This window comes from Myodes glareolus, chromosome 13 (genome assembly GCF_982192425.1).
Source record: "Myodes glareolus chromosome 13, mMyoGla1.1, whole genome shotgun sequence".
Taxonomy (NCBI): Eukaryota; Metazoa; Chordata; class Mammalia; order Rodentia; family Cricetidae; genus Myodes; species Myodes glareolus.
In genome coordinates, this window is record NC_142038.1 from 8,573,148 (window position 1) to 8,593,934 (window position 20,787).

Genomic DNA, 20,787 nt, shown 5'->3' on the forward strand with positions numbered 1-20,787 from the left:
TCCAGAAGCCCTGAGATCATCCCTGGTAGTTGAGCTATGTGATCAACAGCCCAGAACTATAATGGTGTTAGTTCTGCTCTGATTGCAGTGGGCTCTGGAGGCCTGAGCAGTTTGCACGTTTTCAGCAGAGTAGTTTTAGGGCTGAGCAAGAACTTAGTCCTGTGTGGCCCAGCCTCAGTGACACATGGCAGCAGGGTTGGTGCAAACAAAAACGCCCAACTACTACTCATTCAGGACGGGTGTGCAGTGGCGCTCTCTGCTTCCTCGGTGCACCTCGAATGCACCTGCTGCTTTGCAAAGCAAAAAGTGTCATCATTACTAAAACTTGTTTCCTTCTAATTAGTTACTCACGTGCTGGAATGTGTCCACTTGCTGCTGCTTCTAGTCTATACCATCATGTTACCAAAGTCAGGTCTCTAAGGTCAGGGTTACGAATATTTTTAACTGTGGTTCAGCATAGCAGCTGTTTTGCAAAAACATGCTGCAGTTTGCCCTGATACCCAGAAGAGTAGATTTGTATGCCCTAGTGAGATGTTTGAACATATCCAGTAGCTGTCCTTGGATGCTAATGGCTAGCAGGAGCTTTGTGAAGGCAGCCTAGCCTCTCTGTGGATGTGGGCTCACTAGTAGAGTATACTTCAACCAACAGCCTTTTATGTCCTTTCCGTCCGTTTCTTTGCTGGGTTCTTCCTTTGAGAAGGGGTATAAAGGGTTGGTTTGTCTTGTGAAGGTTTGTCAAGTAAAAACTTAGGAAGCCCCCTACCTGCTTACATGAGAGATGCTTTGATTATTGCTATTCTGACACTGCTTCCCTTCCTAGGCATGACTTCATTGTTTGTGTGGTGTGGTACTAGGGATTTTCCTCTGTAGCAGGCACCTATGGCTCAGACATTTATTCACTGTCTATGAAATTAAGTTCAGTGGAGATACATTATTTTTCTTGACATTTTCACAGTTCACTCTGAGCCTCCTTTCAGATTCTCTTGTGATTAATACCATTTGGCAAATTCTCCAGAGCACAGGGACAGCAGAAGTTTTGGCACCTCCTGCCATAGCCACAGCCAAGCTTGGCTGCTATACAGAGCCTAGCGGGTATGAGGTTGCAGTCACACACATGATCCCGAGTAATTTGTTTGTGTGAGAAGTCTGCATTTGGTTCAGAGCACTGCATATATTTTACTGTCCTAAAGTAAAACAGTTACTCTTCTGTCAAAGTGTCCTCTAAAATGGTGAGGCTGTCCTCGTTCTTGAGGTCTTGGTTCAGGAATAAAGAGGATGAATGTGCAAGGGCACAGCTGGGGTGGGGTTTGTACTCCTAGTACCCACATAAATGCTGGCCTCAGTGGTGTGTATCTGCAATCCTGCCGCTGGGCAGGTGGAGACAGGCATGAGCCAGCCCAGCTGAATCTGTTAGAGGCCTTGTCTCAGACATGTAAAGTGGAGGGTGATTGAGAAGACACATGATGTCAACCTCTGGCCCACACACATGCACGTACATGTATGAACATGTTCATATGCATATCACATCAAAGTGTGAAAGGATGCTGTTAGCTCATATGGGCAGCAGCGATACCTCTATTCCCCACTCGTGTCTGCATCTCACTGCTTTCTGCTTCTGTGACACAGCGTGACGGAGGAGAAGCCAGAGGGCACAGGCACCAGCACTCGTGTGGAAGGTTGGATGTTGGAGATCGGGGTGGGATGTCCTAAAGAGTCTTCTAGTAAAGCTCCATGGCAGGAAGTGTACTAGAACAGAAAAAGTAAAATCACATGGTACAAGACAAGAACAAAAAAAAGGAAAGCCACATGGAACCAAAAGCTCAACCCCAGGTGAGGTGACGTGAAACTTGTTGGCTGTAGGAATGTGCACGTCCTTCATGTGGTCACTGAATTGGAGGTCAGGGCAAGTGTGGTCTCAGGGCTGGGCTAGATACTGGAGCCCAGGTGCTCAGTGCATGTGTGCCTGGGCGATCTCAGGAGGATACTCTGTGGCAATGGAGAGAGATTAGCATTCAGCTTGTAGGAATTGGGGGTGTACAGTGAACACTAGCCTCCACACAGCACTAAGTACAAAGGTTTCATTCCAGTGCTGCCTGTCCACGCCAGCGTGAAGTGTGTGAGTGCACTTAGCATTTGGCTGGGCTCCGGCAGTGTTTACTGAGAGTGCGTGCCCTTTGACCCAGGTTCTACTTTAAGAACTGGCAGTAGCTGAGGACAGTGGAGTGGGACATGGGATTTGGAACTCCGATTTCTTTCTTGCTGATCATAATCCTAAAGCTGTCACATGGAACAAGCAATGGAGCAGCCCCAATGACCAACTGGGCTATGGCTGCGTCCACACTGGTGTTCTTCTCTGGGGCGCCTGTACCCTTCTGAGCTGAAGAGACACAGTGGAGAGTTGAGGCCGCCACAAGCATCCAGGATTTGAGAAGCAATGCTGAGAGAGGGGAGCCTGGTGACTACAGACTACCTCTCTATTCTGGAGCTCTGAGTCCTTCTAGATCCTCTTGCCAACAACATCTGTGGTGGGATTGTGCTGGGGTGGGATTATGTCATGGTCAGCCCAGAGAGGCAGATGGGTATGGGAAAGAGGTAAAAAGATGGAGAACTCAGGCAAGATTCAGAAAAGGTGGAGACCTTTCCTGGAGTAGTGGACCCTGGACACAAGAGCCTCAGTCCCTATGAAGTTAGGACACACCCACTCCAAAGCTCTCTGTACCCACCCTCTGGAGGTTTTGTGGAGGACACTTCACATCACATAGAAGGTTAATCACTGGTCCTAAGTGATTGACTCTGGAGGTCAGGTTGGGGTTGGGTTTGAAGTTTCAGGTCTCAATCTTTCTAGGGATCAGCCCTGTTCTGAAGCCATCTCACACTCGATGGACATGCCAAGGTTTTGACTTTTGTGTCAGGAACTGGGAACACCCTAAGATTTTCCCCTGAGCACAAAGTCTCGGTGGTCAAGGGGTCCACATTTCTGTTGCTGTCTGTTCTGCAGTATTATTATAACCTGATAAGGGGCAAGAAGGATCTGTGATTGAAGGCTATTTCTGAAATTCAGTTTCTAAATTGCAGTTGGACAGCAGTGCTTCCAGAATTTAAAGCAGCCACAAAGTCAGTATGTGCTGGTGTGCACCTGCGCAACACCTGTGCAGTCTGCTTTCCACGCTGCGGAAACCAACTCAGCCTCTCATTTAGTTTTCCTTAACTAAAAATCAAAGGCACCTTGTCTTAAGGTGAGTACAGTGTTAGGTACAATATTGTTTTTTAAATTATCTGGCTTTGTTTGAACTGTGTGTCAGTAGATTAGGGATATCCAAGACAAGTGAAAAGTAATTGTTGTCTGAAAAATAATTTGAGAATGGTAGGCTGAGCCTCAATAAAGCTTTTAATACGGCCGCAGAGAAAACGAGTTCTGAAGTGTGGCGTCACCCCTGTACGGAGCTGGCCTCTGGCAATGCATCCTGGGAGGTGACTGTTTTGGTGATGTCTTCTTTTGAACCTGGAGGTGTCTTGTGTACCCTGTGCCAACTTATCCTGGTACAGTAGAGGGTAGTAAGGAGTCATCAACTGTATTGGTTGTAGAAACTTTATAATGGAAAGTGGCTTTGTATACTCACACTGACACATCTTCTTAGCATAGTTCACTTTGGAAGCTGCCAGGGAACCAGGCAAGTGCCATACTCCTGCTGTCCACACTTGAGTGCACAAGAAACCTTAAAGTACCACGAGGTCAGCAGGTGTCAGAACTACTTATTCACGGCCCTGACCAGTGTGCATAAGGAAACATGGAGGTCCTGCCCCTTCCTCTACCTGCTTGTATGTCTGTACCAGAGAACTAGATGTCTGAGGGGCAGGAGCATCCAAATGCAGAAGAGTGCTCTCCTTGTGGTGTTTGTGTCCACTAAGGAGTGTAGCTGAGGGTCTTGGTCCCACTTTGATCAGACCCACTCTGCAGGGAGCTCTTGTTTGCTGAGTGGAGAAATCTAGCGTGTTTTCCTAGCCCCACCTTGTGGAGTACTCCCCTTTGCCTTCCTTTCTGCTGAGTCTCATATGCTGAGCCCTTGAACAAGTAAGTATGCTCTGGTTCAGCTCTCTGTGCTGGGGTTGGCACCTGGTGATTTTGTCTTTTATACTCATCCCCACCACAATTCCAGACATCCACAGTACATCCTTGGCAGTAGAGAGTCCTCTCACCCATCTCAGCATAGTGGAATGGCCCACTGCTCCAGCCATCTACAGCCTATGTAGCTCCTGCTTTGTCTGTCACAGGGCTCCTGTGCCTGCTGAACTTCTGAGAATTCAGCCTTGTCACCTCTGTGAGATGGCAGTTAGCCTCATCCCGGGCCTAGAACTCTATGCAGACCCATTGTGACAGGGCACTTGGCAACAGCACCGAGCACTATCCTTGATGATCATTGTCACCCAGGCTGTGAAGTTGTAAGTTTTGCTTGGTACTTGGTGGCTAAGAGTATAGTGGAGTCCCCCAGACTTGTCACTGAGTGAAGTCAGGGACAACTGCAGGCACTCCTCAATGACACTCAAGCACAGTAAAAGTGAGAGGCTGGAAAGCAGGCTGTGTCCTGTTGGTAGGTGATGTCCATCTGACCCCACCTAACTCGATATCTGAAGCAGGGTGAGGTACAGGTCTCCTCTGGCCATGTGAAGAGGCGGACCCCTCAGCCTGACTGAACTTACTAAGATGACAGGGGTCCCATCTGGAAGCGTGAGCCCAGGGAGAAGCCAAGCATGGCTCTCTGAGGGACACTGAGCTATGAGCATTCATGGAATATGCTTACTCTTTGGTGAAATGACCATGCCATTGCCATCCTCTGCTTGAATTGTGTGGTGGTTGCTGTAACGTGTCAATCTTTGTATGTTTTCCCTTACGTGAGCACTTTCTCAGTCCACTGTGGTTGTCTTTGCACCTTTCAACTGGGCCTTTGATAGAGCGGTAAGTGTTTTCACTTTGTGAATTTTGTGAAGTCTACTTATCAGCTTTTCTTGTTGTGAATTGTGTTTTCATTTTTGAGTTTATTACTGATAGCCCAACCCTCAGATTTTTCTGGTGTTTTATTCTATTTCATATTCTAAAATATGATCTGTTTTCAATCAGGTTTGGATTTTTTGGGAAAGAAGGGTGGTATGAAGGGGTGTGTGGGTGTGCACACACAGATGAACATGGAGGCCAGAGATCAGTGTCCCATAGCATCCTCATTGCTCTTGACCTTATAGTTTAAGACAAGAGTCTCTCACTAAAGATGAGCTCACCAATTTAGTAAACAGACTGATCAGTTAATTCCAGAGAGCTGCCTGCCTCTGCCTCTTGAGCACTAGGAGTGAAGGAGCTTGTGTGACCGTACCAGGCTTTTACAGGGGTTCTGAGGATCCCAACTCAGGTATTCAGGTTTGCATGGCACTTTCGTGAGTCACTTTTTCTAAGAGTGGTGAGAGGTCCTTTTCACCCTCCTACCCCAGAGGTGCATGAGGATATGGGGATTGAGTGGTTAGCATTTTGAGACAGTCTCACTTTTTAGCCCATTGTGTCTTGGAACATGGCCGTCCTCCTGTTGAAGCTTTTCCGCTGCTGGAATCACTGCTGTGCATCCCACTAAGATGTGAGAGTTTTTGCTTCTGTCGTTTTTTGAGCCCTTTTCTCCCTTGACCTCATTTGCAGTTCTCAAGGTCAAGTGGGCACGTGACTGTGGATCTGTTTCTTGGTTCTGTCTGTTTCTGTTAACTTGAGGATGCAGCACCTTTCTCTCAGTCTTGCTGATTGGTTGTTGAGAGCTGTGGGGTTTGCTGCATCCCCCTTGTCACACGGGGGAGGGTCTTACGAAATTTTCTTAACTGGTGGCTGTGATGTTTTGAATGTGTATGTATATTGACTAATAGGAACATGTAGTTTCTTCTTGACCTGCTTCTACATGGGAGAGTTAACCTTCTTTGCTTATAACCTTTTTTGCTTTTTTTTTAAAAAAAATAATTTCTACACTTATTTCTTAGAGGGAAGTTTTGTTGGCTTGTGGGATGTGCCACAGATCAAGTGTGGAAGTCACAAGAAAACTTAGAGGAGTAGTTCTCTGCGTTTACCATGTAGGTCCTGAGGTCAGCAAGCTCAGCAGCAGGTACCTTCACCCAGAGCATATCCCTGGCCCACTGATTGGTGCTCTTGGAGTGGAGCTGTGTTTATAGGTTTGTGTGTGTTGTCAGGCACACCAGCCACAAGTCTGTGACACATTTCCCGCTTTGTGCATTTCCACAAGCCCTGTGTGGCTTGTTTCACTAAGTGGGTCAAGTAGTGTTCTCTCCTCTCCCTTCCTTTGTTGAGCCTGAAGAAAGCTGGTGCCACACCTTTGAATGTCTGGATGTTTCAGTGATATCAGCTGACCCTGGGGTGACCCTCTTTACCCTAATACAAGGAATCTTGTCGGGTTTTTATTTTTCTTTTTTCCAGTCTTGCTGGAGACCTCGTTCAAAAAGCAGTTATTTGCACTTGGGAGGTAGAGAGGCAAGTGGATTAGAAGTTCAAAGTCTTCTTAAGGCAGCCTAGACAACATGATCCTCTGTCTTAAAAACAAAGCAAACAACAGTTATTTAATTTATTGACTTGTGGTTGTTTCCTGCTGTTCAGCTCCATGGTTTCTGTTCTTTCTCATCTTCCTTTTGCTTGCTTGCCTTCTTATAATTATTTTTCTGAGAGTTGGCTGCTGTCCAGAGCGGGGTCTTCTGTAGTGCCCTCACCTGCTCTGTCTGTGTGTGCTTCAGTCTCCGTGTCGTTGTTCCCATGCCATGAGAGAGACCCATGGTGGGCTCTGTTCCCTGTGCCTACAGTAGTCTTGGCTTAGCTCCCGTCCTGGTAGTTTTCTATTCCAGTATAAGGACCCAGGCTAATAGTTCTGTTTCAGTCCCTTGGAAGTATCTGTTTCTTCCTGAATTTGACAGGCAAGCTCTCCTGTTGGCTTCCTTTTCTCTATAGCAATAGGTAAGGCTTTCCTTACTGCTTCCAAGACACTTTAAACAAAGAAACAAAAAACAACCTTTAATTGTCCACTCCATTGGCTGGTGTGGATTTTGAGAATCTGTGGAGTAAAGGATTCACTCAGGCTTTTAGACCAGAAAGTTTTATGTCTTTTGCTAGATTAGGGACATTTTCAGCCGTTCCTGCTTGGGTTCATCCCTGCCTCTCTTGGGAGTCTGAACCATTTGTTCCCTCTTCCCTGAGTTCCCAAAGCTGCGTTCATCTTTTCCTCTCCAGTTGTATTTGCTCTCCGTCCAGACAAAGTGATGTCTGTGAGTTTGCCGACAGCCTCCCCTCTCAGCTGCTGCCGAGCCCGTCCTGTGTGTGTTCTTGTCGTGCTCTCGTCTTAGACTTCCCTCACTGCCTGCCAGCTTCTAGTCTTTGCCAAGGGTTTCTTTCTTTTTTCTTTTTCATCTCTTTCAGATATATTTGTAATTGGTTAAAGTCTTTTTGTTGTGGATGCTTTAAAGTCTTTGAAAGATAAAAAGTCACTTTGGAGTTGACAGCCCTGTTAATTGTCCTTCCCACCAGTTGGAGGTTTTCCTGGTTCTTGCACAAAAAATAATTCAGATTGAAGCCTCATCACTTTCCCGTCACGTTAAGGATTTGGGCCTGGTTTATCCTGCCTTACCTGACAGATGATATTGGAGTGGGGAAGGGGTCTTGGTGTTCCTAGAAAATGATACCAAGTCTCCTCTCTCCTGTGCCTCTGCTGCTCCTTCCTACCTGTCTCCTGTCCTCAGTAAGGCGGCACAGGCAACACTGGGTCTTTGTCTTGTTTGGCTAGAGTAGAAAAGTTATTGTCTAAAGATTGATTTATCAACTCATTTTTAAAAGAACATTAAGTCATTGTTAACACACATTTTATTTTAAATACAAAGTTGCTTCAGATTGAGAAGGAATGTAAAGAGAGTACCCTTCTTATGATTCTGTCACACTTTGTCTCCTGGTGGCTTCTGGGAGTAACTGGCCTCTTGCCCTGGGGCTTCCCTAGGAGAGCAGGGCTCACAGGTACTCCAAGAGGTCCTTGGAAGCTGTCGCACGGGTCTCTATGTAATGTCTTACGGGCCAAAGGTGTTTGCATTTTTTCATACACATGGAACCTGTCACCCTCTCAGAGCTCTCTTGACGCCATCAGACCCAGGATAGCTGTGAGCTGGGCATGGCGTGAGCTGGGCATGGCGTGAGCAGTGCTGCCCTCGGAAGATCCACACGCGGCTCTAGTAGAGAGGTCTTTCTTTTCCTTACACTTCAAACTTGGTTGAAACATTAGACAACCTTAAAGAGAAGGAAGCATAGTACACTTGATTTTAGTAAAACGGAAACTCACGTGAGCTTTGGAGCTGCGGGTGTTGGGAGCAAACAGCAGTGGCTGTAAATGTGGTCAGCCGGGTTTCTGGGGTCCTGTTGCTGTCCCTGGATAGGAAGCACAGCCACGGGAGAAGACACTATTCAAGTGCTTGTTACTCGGCATTGGACAGCAGCAACTTGTGGCAGCAGAGGGCGCCCTGCTGTTAACAGTTTTCCAGCCTCAAGGGTCTGGGTCTTTGGGTCTCCAAGTATTTACAAAGGTTCTACAAGTGAACAGCCCCCTGTAGGCCTAGGAGATTTAGAATTCCTTAGATGTTGGCATCGGTTGGCATTGGAACTTCTGTTCAGGCCTAGATGCCATGATTTCCTAGCTCCTGACAGCAGCTAGTATTAGCGGTGTCCAAGCCTGGGGTGACTTAGTAAGGGCCAAGCAGCACCATGGAAGACTTCAGCACCGAGGTCCATGGTTTTCTTCTATTTCTTCAGCCTTCTGTTCATCAACCTCAGTCTCCCCTTGGTTTTATCCCAGCTGTTCTGAGCTCTTCAGTTACCAACCCTGCCACTTTGGCACCTCTGTGTGCTGACTGGTCAAATGTCACTGCCGCTCTGCTGCCTCTAACGTGACTGTGACTCTGCTGCTTTCCTCATCTTGCCACTTAGCCCACTCTACTAAAAGTAAGCAAATAAAGATTGAAGAGAAGCCTAATGCTGCAGAACTAGATGGGAGAGCATCACAGAAGAGCACTGCCCACCTAGCTCACCAAGTGAGCCAATCAACCTGTCCTGTTGAGCTGGAGGATGGCGTTTTCACGGTACTCGTAGCATTGCCCTTTGATGCCAGTCAAAGGCAAGTCTCTGGTAGGCCCCCAGGGAAATGGTGTCCCTTTAGTCTAGGTGGAAATTGTTTTAGGGTCTTCTGGAGCTTGCCACGGCTTGATGTATGATAGCAAAAACTCTAGTCCCGAGAGTTTGAAAGAGCCCTGAGGCAGGCAGCTTTCCAGCAGTGTCCATGGGGTTCAAGAATGGCCAGTGCTGCATAAAGATAGTCCAGCTGTCTGTTTAAGGCAGCCAGGACAACAAGGGAAAGTCCATTTGCCTCATCCCCAAATTCTTTGCTTATATATAGGAAAATAACATCTGGAGTGTTTACTGTAGCAAATTTACTAATAATGGTATTTCATTGTTGATTTAAGAGTCACCTCCTCTGTCTCAGAAAGGTAGTATTGAACCTTTGCCACACACATCCTGATTGTACTTTCTGCTGGGCTGTCTGACTTGATGAAGCTGAATTTTGCCAAGGATAAATGTAACATGAATAATAAAAATCCAGAAACAGATATGGGAGTTCAACCCGAAAACCAGAAAAGCAAAGCAACCAAACCATTAGAGAAGTCTTACTCTACCAAGGATAGGTGACTACAGTCAAATATTCTCTCTTCCCATTTTATATTCCCTCTAGTGCTGGGATTAAAGGTGTGAGGCACCACCACCTGGATTTGTATCTGCATTGTTCTTGTGTAGCCCAGAGTGGCCTTCCACTCACAGAGACCTGTCTGCCTCTCTCTCCCAAGTCCTGAGATTTAAGGTGTGTGCCACCATGCCTGACATCTAGTGGCTTAGCTTTGCCCTCTGATCTTTAAGCAAGCTTTATTTATTAAAACATAAATAAAATAGGAATGAACGTAGAGTCTTAACTTTGAAAAAGCAGAGACGGCACTTTTAAAGGTATCTAGGTAGAAAATATTTTGCCCTCATTAAATAGTATTTAGTTAGCCTAATACAGTTGCTTTTTAATTTGTGACTTTGAGTTAATGCTTCATTATTCTTTTTCCTTACATTTTCATCTTTATGTATGTGTGCATACTCCCATGCGTGTATTTGTGTGGGTATGCATATGCTGTGGCATCGTTGTGAAGGTCAGAGGACTTGAGTCAGCTCTGTTTCCACCTTGTGGGTCCTGGGCATCAAATCAAGTGGTCAGGCTTGGCTGCAAGTACCTTTATCAGCTGTGCCATCTTGCTGGGTCCCAGATTTTTCTTCATGGTAATGGGGTCTTATCACCTTATCTATAGTGTCTGTGATGGCCAGCCTGGGAAAGGACCTTTTCTAGAGACAACTGTCTTATACTCTAGCACAGGCTGGCCTCAGATGCACAACTGTTTTTTCTGCTTCAGCCTTCCAAGTCCTAGAGTGTGTGTATGAGCCGCTGTGCCTGGTACGCCTTAAACATGCATAAAATGTCTTCAGTGAGGTCTGGCACACCTAGGTGCACATTGCACACAGACGCTGTTTGAGCAGAGCTGCAGTTTTTGCCATTAAGAATATCAGCTTTATGTTGACATGTTGGGGTCACAAGTAGGAAGTGTCTTTGAGACTTCAACTTGGTCCTTGTAGCTGATTGGTTACTACAGTACTTAATGAAGCTGGCACAAGTAATCAAATGTTTCTCCCCTGGCCTCTGTCATCTGATAATTCGCTCTGTTGATATCCATCTCTTAATTCACAGATCCTGTTTGGGTTCTCTTTTGTGCTCTGAAGAGCATGTAAACATCACTTTTGTTTTCTATTGTCTTTATTTCTTTTGATTGTGACTTTATTCGGGGGTAAATGACATCTCCTAATGATTTCTAGCAAACCATTTGTCTTTAAGTGTTGTGCTGAGGTCAAGTCAGGTGGACAGGGTGGATTCTCTGTAAAGCAGGTGAGTGTGAGCCTCCACAGGGCCAAGAACATGGCTGAAGAAGAGCTGCTGGGTTTGCTAAACAAGCAGAGATAGCAGGTGGGCACAGTGGACAGGACACCTTTTCTTTCCCTCCTAATGTTCTCCGTGTGTGTCACCTAGTTCAAGAGTTAGCACCTTTTCTTTCCCTCCTAATGTTCTCCGTGTTTATCACCTAGTTCAAGAGTCAGGGGTCTGCTGCAGAGCTGGCAAGGTGCTATGGAACTGCTTTCCTCACGCGGGACTGTAAAATTCCTTTCAGAGCTGTTCAGCCACATCAGCAGCAGATGTTTGGTGAAGAGCTGCCAGAAGCTCAGGATGGAGAGCAGCCTGGCCCTGCTAGAAGAAAGCGACAACCCAGTATGTCAGAGACAATGCCGCTGTACACTCTCTGTAAGGAGGACTTAGAGAGTATGGACAAAGAGGTGAGAATGTGATGCAGGCCCCAGGTCCTAGAGACTTGTGTGCACCTGCACATCAGAGTCAGTGGATCCGTGCAGAATAGATCAGGTGTTGTGAGGCAGTACATGTTTTCCTACTCAAGGGTTTGTAACCATGTGAAATGATGGGCACAAAAAGCCCCCACTCCCAGAGCTTCGTGATAGTGTCTGTAGACATTCCGGATTGTCATAACAAGAGAGTACTTCTGGCATTTTGTGATATAGGAGACACAGTGCTTTTCAGGGTAACCTGTCAGGGAACAACAGTTCAGACAGAAAGTTGATGGAATTCAGGATGAGATAACCTAAATTAGTTTGCATTCAGTTGAACATAGATTTTAAAACCATGGATTCAGACAAATTAACACCAGTTTCTTCTGTCGTTTTTACACTACTAAATAGTTGTAGATACATAAGTAGTTAGTTCTTTCAAATGCTCTGTTTGGGGAATTGAGTACCAGGACTAGAGGTGTGTTTTGTTTACAGCCTAAATACAGGGTGCGTATCCTTTAGAACTAAAGCAAAACTGACTCAGAGGTCAGTAGTCTATACTCTAGACTCATGTTCTCATATAAGCCCTGGCTCAGCCTTGGGCATTCCTGTGACCCTTGGCCTTACACATCTTCCCCCGGCTCTCGGGCTAGCCTTCTTACAGAAGCTGCTACTCCAGGGATTTTGTTGTGCTGCCTGCAATGTCATTGCTTTGCAGACTGCTTTTAGGGGACCACGCTAAGAGATGAGCCTCAGGTCAGGTGGTCAGAAGTTATCTCTCCACATTTTCTGCAACCGTAGTTGAGCTCAGTTACCTGGCACGCTGTGCTATGGGGACAGGAGTGTTCTGTTTCCATTGATCATGCAGCAGAGAGATCTTGAGGAAGAAACGTGGTTTTCATTTATTTTTAGCAAAAGCAAGAAAATGCAGACAATATTTTCAGGGAGGAATTCCATCCACAGCTCAGATTTTCTCTCAGACAGTAACTTACTTCTGAGCTCTTTACCATGTCTGTGTTCTTGAACATTAAGTGTTTTATTTCATGAAAAGGTTTTTCTCAACCACTGCTTCCTTGTCCTCAGGGTCAGCTGACTCTTACTAGAGAAGTTGCCTGCTCCCTGCAAGCATAGTTGGCTCTCCACCCTGCGTGGTTTCCATGCTGCTGTTTCCCTTCTGGCTTTCTGGCCTGTCGTAGAGGGCACAGCTTGATCACACTTGTGGTTTTATTCACTTGATGTCAAAAGACCTCAAATTATCCTGTGAAACAGCAACTTTGAGTTGCTCCAGAGTCTTACCCTTTCTGCAATAGGAGCCAGCCTTAACCCCAGCCTTCCTTTCTCAGAAGCGTGCTCCTAAGAAGGAGGGGCTGGCGCTGTGGCGTCACATACATGGGTGTTTGCTCAGGTGAGGGAAGAAAACTGGAGGCTTCACAGCCCTCAGCACCCTGCATGGGCCCAGAAGAGCAAACATCCTGTCCTCCAACAAAGATAGCAGCCAGGCTTCCCCATACATAGGCATAGGGAAGTGTTCTTGCCTTTTGCATGCCATGGGCCACTGATCAACATGGACTCTTTCCAGTCTTCAGGAGAAGAAGAGGGCAGATAGTCAGCCACACAAGATGTAAGCACCAGGCTATCCTCACATGCCTCTGGCCACTTAGGATCTGCCTGAACCCGTCCACATCCATCCGTTCAGTGTGCTTGCACATAGTGCTTAGATTCAACACTCTCTTCTTGTCAGGGTCCGTGCTCTCAGCAGACACTGGTCACTCTAGGACCACCCTGATCCAGGTGACCTCATCTTACCTAGCACATCTACAAAGACCCTAGCTCCATTAAAACCATAGACACAAGGACCAGAGCAGGACTTGGGGGTGCAGGTCAGAACTTGGGCCTCTCTTTCTGGCAGAAACACACATTCACATCCCTCCCTGTGGCTACCTGGGGTGCTTCCTTGAGTGAGTTGGCAAGGGTTTTTTTTTCCTATACTACAGATCAAACATTTACTTGCAGTAAATCATGAAGAAATTTATTTTAAAACACTTATTTGATAATAATTTCATATATATGATAATATATTATTATAATAATTTATTATATAAATTATATTGCATATAATTATATTATTATATATTTATAATATATTATTTATATTTGTAGATAGTATATTATAATAATATATGTGATATGATAATGTATGGTAATAATTTTATATATATGTATATATACATATATATGAGATCTTGTCATTTACTGAAGATGAAAGCAAACTTGCATGCTACTAAGGTGAATTTGCTTATTTAAAGTATTCATGAATACGTGTGTTTCCATGCCTGTGGAGGCCAGAGGACAGCCTCGGACATTGTTCCTAAGGTACTCTTCACCCTAGTTTTGAGACAGGCTCTTTCACCCACTAGGCTAGGCTGACTGGCCAGCAAGCCCAGAGGGTCCACCTCTCTGCCTACACAGCTGGATTATAAATGTGTGTCGCTATGCCTGACTTTTTTGTTAAGTTGTAGGGATTTCATTCAGATCTTCAGGTCCTCATGCTCACATAGCAGACACTTTACAAATTAAACTGTAGCCCCAGCACTGTTTTTCTTGATTGAATATTTGATACTGCAAAATATGGAGTGTCCTCCACATTTTTCATAGTAGTTAATATTTTGATTTTTTTAATCATCAGTTCTTATAATACTATTTTACCAAACACACACACATACACACGCACGTTCATGAAAGAAAGAACTGATGGAGGAACGAAGGAGGGAGGGAGGGAGGGAGGGAGGATGGATGGATGGATGTATTGACACATCATATAATGGCAGTAATATGCTTAGGGCCATTTCAAAAATTTTGGGGAAATTTTATGCTAATCCCAAACCAAAGTTCATTTGATGATTTTTTTTAAATAAAATTTTAAAAAGTCAGCAATTCAAACACCATGTACAAAAATCAACATTCTAATGCAACCAATATAATTGAAAGTCCACTAGTTTCATATTTGTTTCCTAATGGTGGAAAAACATTGTTTCCTGAAAATAGCTCTCTGTGTATGAGCAGAATGCTTGGTATACACAGCAACAGCACTGCCGTTCAGAGCTGTGGTATTTCAGGCAGTATTCATTGGCATGGTGTATTGTGGCAGGGTACAGATGTTCAAGTTGTATGTATAACTCTGCTAGTTAAACTGTCAACTTGACACAATCCAGAATCACCCAGAAAGTGAATCTTAGTGAGGAATGACCTCCATCAGGTTGGCCTGTGGGCATGTCTGTGGGGGGTTGTCTTGACTATTAACTGAGTTGGGAAGACCCACCCTGAAGAAAGTCAACTGAGCATAGTGCTATCAAGCAGTATAGGCGCCCTCGTCTGTCCTCTTACTGGATGTAGTGTGCCTAGCTGCTTCACCATCTGCCATCTTGCCTTCCTCAGTAACGGACTGACCTGAATTGTAAGCCAGACAAGCCCTTTCTCTCTCTTATGTTGCTTTGGTTGGAATGGGGGTTTTGTTTGTTTTGTTTTGGGGTTTTTTGTTTGTTTGTTGTTGTTTGTTTTATCATGGGAACAGAAATGAAACTAGAACAGAGATTGTTACTAGAAAAGTGGGCTTGTTGCGTCTATGAACTTGACCATGTGCCTTCTTGCGCATTGTACTCTTTATTGGAGGATTGTGGAGGATTTCGGAACTTCGGACCAGAAAAGCTTTTGAGTGCTCAGAGCTTACTGGCTTTTACAGCAGGAGCTTAGAAGATTGCTAAGAATAATGAAGACAGTGGAGGAATGGTTCAGAGGGGAATGAGAATTTTTGTCTTAACTCAGTTGGGGCTATTTGTGGATATTTTTACCAAAAATCTGTGTGCCTGGGGCTGGAGAAATGGCTGTGATTGTCCGGGCTCAGCACCACTGAGACAAAATTATCCATGCCTCACTGGGACAATAAAAACGTGTTTCCTCAAGGTCAGCAGCACATAGAAGCTGCCAAAGCCAGGCTGCATCTTGGCAATGTATGACCATTGTCCACATGGTACTCATTTTGAAGGCATAAAAGATGCAAGATTGAGAGAGTCATGGAGAGCAGTGGCTGAGACTTGGTGCCTTGTGGCGGGGTCCTGCTTAGGAGAAAGACTCAGATGAGCAGCGCTTTCTCCTCCTCTCCACCGTGTCTGTGCTCCCTGAGCTGGTGAGCAAATCCCTGTCCTTGTCACCCTCTCATTCCTGTCTTGCTTCACAGCGGTTTTGATGACTTACTGCCCAAAGCCCAAACACCTAATAGAGGCTCCAGTGCCACCACTATGAGCGGGGAAAACCAGTGCTTTCCTGAGCACAGCACTGACAGTGTCATTCCCTGTCCAGAACCACAGAGCAGGTCCTCATTGCCTAGAAAGCAAATTAGAGATTGGGGTGGCCAAGAAAGGTACAGCAGAAACATGCATAGTTAGCAAAAATCAACATTGTGCTTTAGTCTTAGCTGCTTTGTAATCCTGCATGTGTTTCTAGAAATATGTTGGAGCCAAAGATTCTAGTGGAACCCCCAAGGAGAGGGTCAGGACTACCTGCAGGCTGATTTTCTACAAAGAAACAAGTGGGCTTGAAGGATGTAGGCGCTCCATCACTAGTAGCATGGGTAGGTAACTAGGTTAACTAGGCTGTCCAGGCCTTATCACTAATAAACTGCTCTAATAGTTACTTGTTCTGTACAGTTCAGAGAATGAATGTTGATAGCCATACTTCTGGTTTTAAATGGGTGAATTTATTAATTACACAACAAGTAAAAGAAGAAAACTAAATCTCATAGCAGATAGAGAGCAGAAATGGATAACCATCTAGCAGAGGTGACAGGAGTAGCCCACTTGAGAGGACAAACAAGAGGTAATGTCACCAAAGCAGGGGCGTGCACATATCCGGCAGAAATCATCTGGGGAGGCCCTTGAAGGCAGCCAGGCAGAGGTCCTGATCCAGAGCTGCAGGCAGAGCAGAGGGTCCCCTTGGGTGAGGCTTCCAGGGGCGCACATAGCAAGCAGCAGTAGATGATGTCATCAGTCCAGGCGGAAAGAGCAGGCAAGCTGAAGCTGTCGGCTAGAGCTCCTGATTGTGCTTCTCTGGAAAGGCTTCCCGTGGCTGGACTTCCAGCTTCCCAGTCCTGCTCTAGACACCTTTTATACAGAGGATAAATGATGCTAACGTCTGCTAGGATTGCTTCATCTTCTGCCTGTTCTCAAGGACATGGTGTTTGTTGTTTTGTTTTGTTTTTCCCGAGATAGGGTTTCTCTGTAACAGCCCTAGCTGTCCTAAAACTAGCTTTTGTAGACCAAGCTGACCTCGAACTCAGAGAGATCCACCTGCCTCTGCTTCTGTCTGCCTCTGCCTTCCAAGTACTGGGATTAAAGGCAGGCACCACCACCACAGAGCAAGGACCTGGTGTTTTAATTCTTGAGCTGTTTGTTCTCTTCCCTCCCTGTTACAGAATTGAGCTGGGAAGGCCCCTGGGGGCAGGCGTGGAATGCGTGTGTATAGTCAGCATTGCTAAAAGATGCTTTTTGTAGTATTAGGACTAACCCACACTACTGCGACATCACTTTTTAAGAGTCCTGTTCTCTGGTTCTCTTAGGACACTGTATGTGATCCCATCACTTGTACATGAGGGTGGGAAGCAGGTATATTATTCCCCGCCTTCTTTTTGCCGCTTTATGGTTGTATCCTGTGACTGGCCCACATTTCTGTCCTGTGGCCCTATCTGTTGTTTACCTATCTCTTGTTTACTGTCTTGGGCAGAATGTATTTGGTTAGCCATGAAAACCAGGAGATTCTCTGACTTATGCAAGTTGCAGACTTCCTAGAGCTATGTTCTAAGAACAAATTGGGGCTAGAGATTCTGTGTCTCCCATGTCTTTCATCTTTCCATCTTAGGAAGCTAGTTATTGTTACTATTGTGGACATTCTGTTTATCCTCAGATAATTAGCAGATATTACCTTTTTTTTAAGCCAAGTGATAATACCTGAAAAGATTTTATATTGTGATAATGAAGCAGAGACAGGTGCAACATTGGATCTCCTTGCTTGCCCACTGCTGCTCTCAGTATTTGAAAGCTGTTACTAAGGAAAGCTAGTTAGCAAAGGAAGCAGGGCAGTGCCTTCACCGGCTGTGGAGAACCATTGCCTATGGCTCTCCTGGGCCCAGTGGCCACCTTCACTCCCACCTCTGACCTTGAAGTCTTGCTCCTCCTACTTGAGGAACCTAAGAGCGCTTGTGATGAGCGCTTGCTGTGAGAGCTGCGTGTGTTGCTTTATACACACTGTGTGTGAATTACCTCCTGACTTTATACACACTGTGTGTGAATTACCTCCTGACTTTATACACACTGTGTGTGAATTACCTCCTGACTTTATACACACTGTGTGTGAATTATCTCCTGACTTTATACACACTGTGTGTGAATTATCTCCTGACTTTATACACACTGTGTGTGAATTATCTCCTGACTTTATACACACTGTGTGTGAATTACCTCCTGACTTTATACACACTGTGTGTGAATTACCTCCCGACTTTATACACACTGTGTGTGAATTACCTCCCGACTTTATACACACTGTGTGTGAATTATCTCCCGACTTTATACACACTGTGTGTGAATTATCTCCTGACTTTATACACACTGTGTGTGAATTATCTCCTGACTTTATACACACTGTGTGTGAATTATCTCCCGACTTTATACACACTGTGTGTGAATTACCTCCCGACTTTATACACACTGTGTGTGAATTATCTCCCGACTTTATACACACTGTGTGTGAATTATCTCCTGACTTTATACACACTGTGTGTGAATTACCTCCCGACTTTATACACACTGTGTGTGAATTACCTCCCGACTTTATACACACTGTGTGTGAATTATCTCCTGACTTTATACACACTGTGTGTGAATTATCTCCTGACTTTATACACACTGTGTGTGAATTATCTCCTGACTTTATACACACTGTGTGTGAATTATCTCCTGACTCAGTGTAAGAGTGGGTTTGTTGTTGAATTCAGCACTCGTCTGTCTGCTCCCGTTATCTTTGTAACAGAAATTAGTCCCTCTTAGCGTTTGGGCTAAGACCAACTGTGTAGCAGTGATCGCTGTGGAATTAGAACCCCTACAGGAAACTGAAGAGACAGCCTGACCGCGGCCGTTCACTGTTGACACATCTGAGCTGTCTGACCAAGCGCAGCAGACGTGAAGGTGTTGGGGATGCTCTGTTACTGAGCAGTAGTCATTTTTGCCTCTTGTCAGCTCGTGACTGGATTTTAGCGATTACCTAGAACACGTCATTTGGTCAGCTGTTTAGTCAGTCGAAGTTATCGAGCCACTTGGCAACAATGTATCCTACACAAAATGTTATTTGATGGTGATTTAAAAGTTCCTCATCATATGTTCATTTTTGCTTTTTTGTTTTGTTTTGTTTTATCAATGAGTCCCATCTCTCTGGTACTTTATTTCCTGGAAGTGTTGATCACTGAAGTCTTAGTGAGATAAGGTTCATTGCATGTGAAAATCTATGTTCGAGGAAGAGTTTGTGGTTATCTTTTGTTTTCAGCTCCCTGGTGTAAAGAACTTTCTTAGGGGTTGTAGAGTGTAATTTCCATAAGTCGTTTTCAGAACATATGTGCTGCCTACAGCCAGCGTCTGTGTGACAGCTTTAAACCCTCTTGAGCAGTTTCAGAACGCCTCAAGTTTGTTTTCCAAGTTTGGGGTTTTTCACATGTCGTTAAAGTTTCTCTTTGGCCTTCAAAGTGTTTTCTGTTCATGAAAATAGCTTCTCAGTTGACATCATTCCCCTTAAAATACATCCCACCGCTGTATTAGTTCTGTGGCGCATAACAAGTACCACAGATGCAGAAGCTCCGAGCAAACTCTGACTTTCCTTTGTCCTGTTCCCGAGTCAGGAATCAAGTGCAGGGAGTAGCGTCCCCTGCTGGGCCAGAGCCTTCTGCCCTGCATCTTCCCAGCTCCTCGTAGCTGCAGGTTGATTTCCTGTTGCTGTAGGACTGAGGTCCTGAGGTCATGGGCTGCCTCTCTGGCCTTGGCGTGACCACTAGGCCCCTGGATCCCGATAGGAGTCTCTTGTGTGGGAATAGCCGCCATAGGGATGGCAATCTCCTCTGTTGCATTTGCCCGTGGGTGAGTTACAGCCCCTTTGGCTTAGTTGAGTGCTTGACTCCCAGCCGACTTTCAGATACCTACAGCTAAGAGTCCCAGAAACGTCCTGTGTGTAAAATAGAAGGCTTCATCCAACAACAGAAAGCCAGCCTAGTTACAAAGAAGAATGACATATAAACAGGTTTTGAAAGTACCGTGAGATGGTACCTGTTTATGCCGCTAAATCATGGTCATAGGCATACGTCAGGGACTGACTGATGGGCATTAGCTTTCAGGAGGAAACCAGGACAGTCTCAGGAAGTTAGCATGTTCATCAGTGTCCTGGAGGCCCTGACATTCTGTGTGGAGTCCCCTCTGTCCTTGATAACATCATCAGGACCCTTGCAGGCAAGACTGACCTAATGCATCTGTAAATACATTGAGTTGGTTCAGAATGTTGGTTCTTTGGGACAAGGAAGTAAATACATTTATTTGGACTCCAAATCAGTTGGCACAAGTTTAAGATTCAGAAACTTGTTCCTTGAAGCTCTTGTTCTCTAGTCAGTTGTAGGAATGATGGTGCTTTTGAGGCAGTGCTGGTCCTGTTTGGTGACATGAGTGTGGGGCCAGTTCTCTGGCAAGTTCTGCACCAGGCTAGGGAGAGGCTGTCTGTCTGTCAGTGTCCTTCAAGGCGCTTCCATGACAGAAGAGAAGGAGGGGCTGCATTGGACTCCGGGCTTATAGGCTAGCTACCATATCTTGTCCCGTGTGTCCAGATGTACTGTCCACCTCTAGCCACACCTCCTGACTCTATAGCTATGATGATACAGATTCTCAGAGAGCTTGTCTGCCTGGGGGACCCTCTTGTGTTCTGTATGTTGATAGACACAGGAGTGTTTGATGTGCTGTGTGGCCTTTTGTGAAGATTTAGTACTTAATTTCGTATCTGAATTTTTCCATGTCACATACTTGTTTTTAAGTTTTTCTTTAACATTTAACAAAACAACTTTCCTGTTTTGTCTTTTAAATTAAGTTCATTACAGTTAAGTGGTTTTTAAAAGGCAGTTGACACATTTGCACAAGAAAACCTCTGGAAAATTCATGTCATTTCCAAACAGAAGCTTGATTGAAACAAGGCCAGACTTGGTGTATGCCCACATTTTGTTTTGGCTT

At 45.2% G+C, this 20,787-nt stretch overlaps 1 protein-coding gene across 7 annotated transcripts in view; it reads left to right on the forward strand.

The window, feature by feature from the left end:
• Ctdp1 (CTD phosphatase 1) overlaps nucleotides 1-20,787 on the forward strand; it is a 60,321-nt gene that overhangs the window by 24,520 nt on the left and 15,014 nt on the right. For 4 of the 7 annotated variants that reach the window (XM_048418982.3, XM_048418983.3, XM_048418979.3 and 1 more), the window contains one exon: nucleotides 11,314-11,476. The exons of 2 other annotated variants lie outside the window; for them this stretch is intronic. In XM_048418982.3, the coding sequence (XP_048274939.3) occupies nucleotides 11,314-11,476 (163 nt within the window). Of the gene's footprint in view, nucleotides 1-3,075; nucleotides 3,237-11,313; nucleotides 11,477-20,787 lie in introns of those variants that run through there. One more of the 7 variants, XM_048418985.3, reaches the window with a different exon arrangement.